Genomic DNA, 10,087 nt, shown 5'->3' with positions numbered 1-10,087 from the left:
TGGGTGACGCAAGCGAAGTTGCGCGGGTCAGCTAGTATTAGTATAGATTAGTATCTATACTAATATTATAAAGCTGAAGAACTCAGGCAGGCAAACTCTTCAGCTTTATAATATTAGTATAGATTAGTATCTATACTAATATTATAAAGCTGAAGAGTTTGTTTGTTTGTTTGAACGCGCTAATCTCGGGAACTACTGGTCCGATTTGAAAAATTTCAGAGTTTGTTTGTTTGTTTGTTTGAACGCGCTAATCTCAGGAACTACTGGTCCGATATGAAAAACTTTCAGTGTTAGATAGCCCATTTATCGAGGAAGGCTATAGGCTATATATCATCACGCTACGACCAATAGGAGCAGAGTACCAGTGAAAAATGTTACAAAAACGGGGCAAATTTTGACCCATTCTCTTAGGTGACGCAAGCGAAGTTGCGCGTGTCAGCTAGTTCGTTATAAAATCACGCTTTGTCGTCATGACGTGGGTAGGCAGGATTGAGTTAACCGATGAACCCTTTTTAACCTGTTGGTTTGTCGTGTTGTTAGTGGTCAACCTAGTGTCAAAGTTCTTCAAGTCGCTCGAGAGGCCTTTGACATGGCTTAACGACTGTTATCTTAGTAGACAACACCGGGACCGACTTTTAACGTGCCCTCCGAGACACGGAGACGCCCAGTTCAAATACCACAATGCGGTCACCCATCTATGGAATAACCGCGCCAATGGTTGCTTAACCCACAGATCGTTTACCGACCGGTGAGCGCACCGGCACGAGCGTTGGGCTTGGTTGGGAACCACTGCGATAGATAGATAGATAGTGAACTCACCTCGAAGTGTTTCTGCTTTTGCTGCCAAAACTATCATCATTGTTGCTTTGCCAATCTTGTCCATTGTTAGACCGATCCTGATATTTCTTGCGGTGTCTGTCTTCTACTTTCTTACCCTGGGGGCAAAATATAGCAACATGAGACACATATTTTACTACTAGGTGACCCGCGCATCTTCGCTTGCGTCACATAAGAGAGAATGGGTCAAAATTTGCCCCGTTTTTGTAACATTTTTCACTGGTACTCTGCTCATATTGTTAGTAGCGTGATGATATACAGCATATCTAACACTGAAATATTTTTTCGAATCGGACCAGTAGTTTCTGAGATTAGCACTTTCAAACAAACTCTTCAGCTTTTTAATATTAGTATAGATATAGATAAGGGGGGTAGTTTATATTATTGTTATATTTTACCTTGTATGCTACATTGATGTGCAGTTTCAGGGGTTCAGTCTTGTTCATTTTCATCATCGCCAACTTTGCTTCTCTGTTGACAAAAATAAGAATATTTAATTTAAAATTCAACATGGACTCAAAGCCCTCCCCCTCGTTTGGGAGGAGACCCTTGCCCTGCAGTGGGACAGAAATAGGTTAAAAAAAAACTACATGGTCGGCGCAGTGGTTAATGTGGTCGCCACAACGCTAATATTGCGTCGGAAGGTCGTGGTTTAGATTTCCAAAGAGAACAATAATTTGTGCAATCCACATATAGTTTGCATCAGGTCTGGTTGTCTTTGTAAAATTCTCTGCCACACAAGAGCAATTCCTAGTGTGAGAGATGTCTTTTTTAATTTACAATTGAATATCACTTACCCAGGGGTCTCATATCGTACTAGCCCATATTTTTTATTAGGGTCCCTGCTTAAGTAAGTCTCAATTAAAGTACCAAACTTCGAGAAGGCAGATCTTAGACCTTCATCGTTCAGTCCTTTAGGTATGTTGGTTATGTAGAGCCGACAATGATCTAAGGAACTGCTGTGGACAATAAAAGATAGTGTTAGTGTTTAAACAATTATATGTAAATAAGAGCAGTGATAGTTGAGTGGTAGTTGGTACTATTCTAGTGGTTGCAGGTTCAAACCTGAGGCAATATCAATAACTTTTCCAAGTTATATGCGTATAAGAAATAATTATCATTTGTTAAATCATTACTGACCCACTATTGGGCAAGAGTTTTCTCTCGGCAATAAGAGAGCAGTTAGGCTTTGAGTGTACCACACTGGCCAAGTGCAGGTAGGCAACCCATATTCCATATACTATATACACACATAACTTGGAAAAGTCATTGGCGTGTTGCCTCAAGTTCGAATCTTCAACCACTTACATGGGAGGTACCAACTTATACCACTTAGCTATCACTACTCTCAAGATAACAATATAGATAATACTAGAGGCCGCCCGCGACTTTGTCCGCGTGGAAACCCTTCCCGTATTAATCCCGATCCTTCGGGAAGTACGGGATAAAAAGTAGCCTATGTGTTATTCTGGGTCTTCAGCTGCCTATATACCAATTTACCAAAATTTCTCTGTAATCGGTTCAGTAGTATTTGCGTGAAAGAATAAGAAACATACTGCACGTTTGGCGCAGTGGGTAAAGTAGTCACCTCGCCGCAATAACCGTAGCGCCGCGTGTGGCTGGTTCGAATTCCACCCGGGACAAATATTTGTGTGATGAGCATGAGTATTTGTTCTGAGCCTGGATGTTAATCTATCTTTATAAATATGTATTTAGAAGTATATAAGTATGTTTATCAGTTATTTGGTTACCATAGTACAAGCTCTGCTTAGTTTGGAATCAGATGACCATGTGTGAGCTGTCCAAAAATATTTATTTATTTACTTTCGCATTTATAATATTAGTAGGAATTAGGATAGTAGTATAAGTATATACTTACTTGCTCTCCTCGCGGGTGCCATATAGTGAAGCATTGTAGTCTTCACGCATGTCCCACTCGCTGGTCTGCAAGTAACCGCGACCACGGTTCATCATTATACTGTACAAATAAAATTACATTTTATATCAGAGATTTAAGATATTTATCAGTGACGTGACCCGCGCAACTTCGCTTGGGTCACATAAGAGAGAATGGGTCAAAATTTTACCCGTTTTTGTTACATTTTATATTGCTACTCTGGTCCTATTGGTCGGAGCGTGATGATATATAGCCTATAGCCTTCCTCAATAAATGGACTATCTAACACTGAAAGAATATTTCAAATCGAACCAGTAGTTCCTGAGATTATCACGTTCAAACAAACAAACTCTTCAGCTTTATAATATTAGTATAGAAGTATAGATTAGTATAGATTTAAGATATTACTAAATAGACACATCTTTGTCATGGTGAAAATATTTTTTAGACACATAAATTTGGTATTTGGATGGATTTTTATAAATTGATACTAATGTTGTGACATGACATTGTGCATACATTTGATTTATTTTTTATAAATAAGATAATTTTTATTTACAAAGCATCAATATAATTTAGAAAAAATACAGCCTATATTTATTTTAATACCGCGCTTCAACTATAATAATTCAAAATTATATCAAAACTAGCTGACCCGCGCAACTTCGCTTGCGTCACCTAAGATAGAATGGGTCAAATTTTTCCCCGTTTTTGTTACATTTTTTATTGCTACTCTGCTCCTATTGGTCGTAGCGTGATGATATATAGCCTATAGCCTTCTTCGATAAATGGACTATCTAACACTGAAAGAATTTTTCAAATCGGACCAGTACTTCCTGAGATTAGCGCGTTCAAACAAACAAACTCTTCAGCTTTATAATATTAGTATAGATCAGTTAAGCAGTTTAGCTGTAAAAGTGTAACACACAGAAAGATTTTTGCATGAATAATATTTGTAATTATTATAACCCAGCTACAGTAATGTTTCTTTAAAAACAACAAATCTTTTGTTTTCTAAAAAGTAACCAAATAGTGAGAAACTGGACCTTTTCAATGTTTTACTTTCATTAATATATAAAGAGCAATATTCTTTTACCTAAGTGAAAAATATTTGAACAAAAGTACTTGAAAACTGTACGAAACTACAGTTTTTAGCCTCAAAACATACAAAACAAAGAGTTAGATATCTAATAAAATGCGTACCTGATGAAAAAGTAACCTCGCCGGAGATGAAATGACGAATGAGCACTCATGACCTATACAATTAAAATTTAATGCGCGCGCAAAATTATACGGCAATATATCGAACTACGTCAAGTCCAGACAACAAAGAAACCTCTAAATATGAAGTAAAATATATATATATAACCGTCTCCAAGGAATTTACAATGAGTATTTTCGACAATAACGTCAATATGAAAATTTAAACATTGTAGCTTTTCGAAAAAACGAACGTGTTTTTTTCATAAGACTTCTATATTTTACGAAAGATTTAACGTAAAACGACATGCTTTATACGTCACTAAGGTACTTATCTACTAATATACATGGATAAATAGTAAGGTAAAGGAATACTTACACATAAAAATCAAAATTTGTATTCGCCGGTTGAAAAATAAAGAACGGTTCTAAGTTGTGCAGACAGAAAAGTCAACCGACAAGACTGTCTGGCAGCTGGCACATGCGCACTGCGCACTGCGCAGACTAAAAAAAAAGTCACCGATCAATAATTCATTCATCCAGTTCTTCGAGACATTTGTCTATGGTCTGAAATCTAGCCTTTTTTGTAAGTTTTATATAGGTACCAAGTATTTACTTCACGGGAATGTTATCCATAAATTGAATTAATGTAGGAAATAGAAACATCCTACTTGTAGGGTCTATTATGCTAATAAATAATATTAGGTAGTAGTAAAAGTTTCTAGATTCTCAAATCTTGATCATATTTATGATATTTAACTATTCCTTTTATTAATATTTGCATGCTGTAATGTTATGGCGAAATGTGTAAGTACTGCTACTGTAAATTGTTTTTTATATCTGTTATAACAAAATTTCAGGCAAATAAATGATTATGAATATTATGATTGCTACTTATTTTTGACGAGTATTTGTCTCATGAAAAGGAAACGTGTTGTTATTATCATAAATCCTAATAATACACAAATATTCTATGCTAATCCTTAAAAAAATACTATTTATATGTTTTAAAAATTATTGGTGCGTTTGAAAGAAAATCAAGCCATGTGTAACTTATTTCTTCAAATCAATGCCTCAACAGTCAACATCTTATTGCAGCAATAGTTTTGGGTTATCAATCTAATAAAATACGCCATTTTCTCAAATCTTTATTCTTATTAGCTTTAAGTATGATTTTGGTTTTATTTTAGTAATATATCATGTAAACCGATTTTTAATCACGTGATAACAACTCTACTAGTGTTCCCAACACTAAAGGCACGACTTGACGTTGACTGTTGACAGCTCTCGAAATTCTAACCTACCGAAACCAATAAAATAACGTAAAAGATATTGATAAAAATAAATAATTGAAACAAACTTTTTAAATATAAAGAATGGACGATAATGCGAAGAACACGTCCTCATACCAATTGGACCAGGAAATATTGGATGGTACGTTGTTTATATTATTTTTTACTGTAATACTAGTACGGATAAATCAACAGGTAGATGTCTAATGTGTTATGACAATATGACGCAGAAATATTTCAACTTGTATATGTTACTGTAAAGCCCGAACGGTGGTAAATCCTAAGATTTTCCGGTATAACCTAAGATTTACCAACTCGCAATGGTAAAAGTCCGAACAATTCTTTTATTTCGAACTTTTACCTATATGCACTTGATGATGTCGGGATGTCGCCGGAGCCCCGCTTCGCGGGGCTCTTCCTTCTGGGTGGTTAAAAAAAAATAACCACGAAGCTTCGCATCGCTCGCTCCCACCTTAGCCTTCTAACCTAACCTACCCATGTCGCTTTGCCCAAAACTCCTTCTTTATAACTATGTCACAGTATATAATTATACCGTGAAATAGTTAAAAACATATTTATGAAGGAGGATTTTTTTATATATCGTAACATAGTTTTTAAACTCTGGCTTGTTCGGACTTTTACCATTGAGAGTTGGTAAATCTTAGGTTTTACCGGAAAATCTTAGGATTTGCCACAGTTCGGGCTTTTACAGTAACATATACATAATATATAACGTAAATAGTTGTAAAAGTGTTATGTATTTAATTAGGCTGAACATATTTGTCCCTAACCAACACTACTTATTACGAAAGAAAAAAAAATTGGCACAATATCTTGGAATCAGTGCCTTGAAAAAAAAAAAAAATATATTTTGTGTCAATTAACTATTAAATTAATTAAATATTTTCATATACTTTTTCAGAATTATAATTGTATTACTCCAATAAGTAGTTAGAACAATAATAAGAATTTAACTTTGTGTCACAAATCACAACATACATGTAACAAGCATGAATAATAGCATATAAAAGGAGTTGTTATGACACCATTAAGTAGTACAATACAGATGTTTATTTTTATAATATTTATAAACTTTCATTATAATAATAACAATTAAAACATTAATGTATTTAAAACTTTAACTTAATTTTACCAGTATGTTGATACTAAAATAAATTACATTGACTTTATATTTTTTGATTATATAGTTAAAAAAAACTTATTATTGATTTTAGAGGGGAGGCCTTTGCTCAGCAGTGGGATTCATAAAGGGCTAATGAAAAAGAAAATGACTTTGTAAAAGATTTCTTGTTATTACTTAAAAATTGCATTGTAATCAATACAATTTTTTATATTTCTTTTCAATATAAAGCAATGGCTCAAAATGAAATCATGAATCATATTCAAATAAAAATACAATAGGTTATTAAAATAACAAAAGTCCAACTTAAGTCAAATTACTGACTTAAGAGTAGTAAATATGACTAATTTGATTTGAAAGTAGGTATTGAATGTTATCATGAAGAACATTGCCAATAGGCTCAATTGTTTGATAAATAATGTTTTAGTAGGTACTATAGATGTGTCATAATAATACAGCAGAATTGAAATAGCAATTGCTTGATTGATGACTGTATACAAATTTAATGTAGCATCTTCATTATTGTCTTTCATATATTAAGGTTATATTTTAATAAATTAATATATTTGGAATATGCAATGTAACTTTACTGGTTAAGCTAGTATTAAATAATAAAAACAAACTAGCTGACCCTGAGATTTTTTTTGCTTTACCTTTTTAATTTTTTTTCTCTGTAAGAACCAACCTTGTACTTCAAGGAATATTAAAAAAATAATCAGTACAATCTGTTCAGCTGTTCTTGGGATTAACATATATACAAATACACATACACATATATTTTCGATCCATTTTTATATATAAAAGATGTTAAGTAGGCATCATATGTAAGTACATAGTGTTGCCTACTTATTAGTTTTAAACTAAAAATAATTGCCTTCCATTTCAGCCAGAGGCATCAACATGACAGTGGAAGAGGTGGCTGGTCTATCAACTTGCAAATACTCGGAGAGAGTCCAGGTTCTGAAACTCAGTGATGAAGACCTCGCCTTCCTCAAAGGTCTCCGCAGAAGGATCAAGAATAGGGTGAGAATGTTTAAGCATATAAAGAATACAGTAGTAGGGGCTCGTGGCTTAATAGCGACAGCCGCGCGGTTAGACCACTGAGGTCAAGCTACGCTTGCCACTATTGTTCTGTGGATGGTTGACCATATTTTACATTCCGAGTTCCTCTAGGCGTCGGTGAGCACGTCAATCTGTCAGGAGTTGTCCACCGGACTATGAGAGTGAAGGAAAAGAGAGTGTACCTGTGTATTGTGCACACACTTGGATACTATAAACAAATTCCTGCACCATTAGCCGGTTTATCGTCTAAAAGGATTTTTTTTGCGATCTCAAATAAAATAAAAACACACGGTCATTTGATTCCAAACTAAGCAGAGCTTGCGCTATTGTAACCAAATAACTAATAAACATACTTATATACTTCTAAATATATACTTATATAGATAAATCAGCTGATAATCTTAATGAAATCGAACAGTTCGTCTACAATGTTCCGATTGTATATAAACCAGTAGTGTTTGTGGTTTGTAACATGATATGTGTTGCGGTCGTACCGCGTTTCCTAAGGAATGTGCCTTTTACTTGATAGCACTTCTCTCTGTAGAGAATTAAGTTTCTAGATAGTTCTAATTCAAATGTAACTCATTACTGCCTCACTGCTGGGCACGGTTTCTTCCCGGATAGAAGGAATGGCTATCGGTTTTTTTAAATTTAAATATCCTGTATTTCATAAACTCATATTAAGTTTCAAAATTGACTAAACACTATAACTAATCAGAGCTTACACTACTTTAGTAAGACAGTTAATGTTTATTTTAAGCTTTTTAAGGGTAGTCGCCTACCAGTCAAATCAGCTACTCTTTATGAAATGTCAAAAACACATTTTAGTATAGAAATACGACGTAGTGGCGTCACTACGTCGTATTTTTGTTGGTGTCAAATAAGTGTCTAATAAAAATTTTCAGTCTGCAATAATTACAATTTCAACATTATCAAGAAAAAAGCTACATAGTCTGAGCATTTTAGATGAACCTTTAACGAGTACAAGTATAATAATTTTTCGTTAACCCAGTCAACTACCCAATTCCTCCTAAATAAAATTTTCTTTAATTTCCCCAGCTCGCCTCACAAAACAGTCGCCGTCGCAGCGTGGAGCACCTCCGTCGCTTGGCTCGAGAGCTGCGCGCGGTGCGAGCGTGCCGCGATGACGCGCTAGCAGAGCGCAGGGCTCTCGTGACGCAGAGAGACACGGTGAGAGACCGCTGTGTGAGGCTGCGGAGATATATTGTACAGGTATGTATAAGATCCCGTAGGATCTTAAAACCTTCTGAATGCACAAGCCCCTACTTCTTACTGCCCAAAGTGCCCAAGCACCCACCTCCCCCTTGCCGGAAAATCTCAATAACCCCATAACAACTTAGAGGGTTTGATTTGATCGAGGGTTATCCCAAGCCCTCCTCCATCGCCTGTACTCCGCCTTAAGCCAAAGCTAAGCCTCGACACACGCCCTCCTTACTAAATAATGAAACACAGAAAATGCTGTGTACGGCTGTGTATCAATCCCCCTCCCCCTTCTAACTAAATTACGCCACCAGTTAATTCTTGCCCCCTCACGTTTCAGGTACACTTCTAATATCTTTAATATCTTTATGACCCCTAACACGTTCGAACCAGAAGTTTTGGCATTTAGGGAAAATTAGAAGATATATGGGGGCACATATCTTCTAATTTTCCCTAAATGCCAAAACTTCCCCTTAACATTTGTGTCTTAAGCACCGTCTTCATCGTTCGAAGCTCACCACCATGGTAGTTTCTAACTTATCTATACTTATAATAAATCTGTAGAGAGGTCAATTCTGTACATTGAATATATTTAAAAAAAAACCAATGGGGGATTGTACGGTATCGTACACTACAATAGTGGTGAGTGTGAGGAGAAGAGAAATCCACAATGAAGTTATATTGGTCTATATTGAGATGAAATAATATCGTATAGTATAATATCACTGTCTATTCCTTCCCCTAATGTCGTACGGTCTTAATGGTACGTGTCACACTGACAATTCATTACGATAATTACTTATATTAAGTAAGGCGTTATGTGAAGGTCACCGCATCAGCAACTAAATGTAATAATACTACTATGTGCAAACCGTACATCTTGGCAACCCCAAGAGAGTAAATACAAGAGAGAAAAGGAATAGACATTACATAGCAAATAATCAGTCAAAATTAAACGCGATGTTTTCGATTCCTGTTCTGTTGTTACGGCGCGACGGCTCAGGTCGAAGTTTAACTTGATGCTGGACGTCGCTGCTCGATGCTTCCGTGAAAGTAGATTTCCGCAGGCTAAGGTCATGCAGCTTGATGTTTTCACTAATTTGTTCAGTGACTACATGTTTACCCATAGGTCGGCAGCGCTTTCTTCCAACCACCACAAGCACAGCAATAACTGCTGATGTCAGTAGTATGTAGGTTATTACGTATTGATGTACATCGTGGCTGGAAATCGTTGTAGGCAGAACTTCATTCTGTCTCTGAGTTGTCAATCGATCTTGAATGTTTACTAATTGTAGTGTTTTAAGTGTAGTGAATGTTCTAAGTGTAGTGATAAGTGAGGTTGACTAAATTGTTAATAGAATTATTTATAGCAGGCATTGAGAGTTTGCTATCCATTTGTATGCGGCTGTTGTAGTGTTCGTGCGCATATATTCTCAA

At 35.6% G+C, this 10,087-nt stretch overlaps 1 protein-coding gene across 1 annotated transcript; it reads left to right on the top strand.

Annotated features, from left to right (window-relative positions):
* Nucleotides 1-5,249: 5,249 nt before the first annotated feature.
* LOC142986027 (segmentation protein cap'n'collar-like) lies at nucleotides 5,250-9,821 on the top strand. The gene is made up of 4 exons (XM_076134261.1): nucleotides 5,250-5,368; nucleotides 7,254-7,390; nucleotides 8,489-8,662; nucleotides 9,780-9,821. Exons 1-4 carry the CDS (start codon nucleotides 5,311-5,313, stop codon nucleotides 9,819-9,821), a joined length of 411 nt encoding a protein of 136 aa, XP_075990376.1. The 5' UTR covers nucleotides 5,250-5,310.
* Nucleotides 9,822-10,087: the final 266 nt, after the last annotated feature.

This window comes from Anticarsia gemmatalis, chromosome W (assembly GCF_050436995.1).
Source record: "Anticarsia gemmatalis isolate Benzon Research Colony breed Stoneville strain chromosome W, ilAntGemm2 primary, whole genome shotgun sequence".
Lineage (NCBI taxonomy): Eukaryota > Metazoa > Arthropoda > Insecta > Lepidoptera > Erebidae > Anticarsia > Anticarsia gemmatalis.
Note: the sequence above shows the minus strand (reverse complement) of the source record. Positions and strands in the feature narration are given on the sequence as shown.

Bases quoted from the DNA above. Each gene is read 5' to 3' on its own strand.
- LOC142986027 (XM_076134261.1), top strand. From the start codon at position 5,311: ATGGACGATAATGCGAAGAACACGTCCTCATACCAATTGGACCAGGAA. The intron at 5,369-7,253 runs GTACGTTGTTTA...CTTCCATTTCAG, and splicing joins GGACCAGGAAATATTGGATG to CCAGAGGCATCAACATGACA. The intron at 8,663-9,779 runs GTATGTATAAGA...GTTTACCCATAG, and splicing joins TGCGGAGATATATTGTACAG to GTCGGCAGCGCTTTCTTCCA.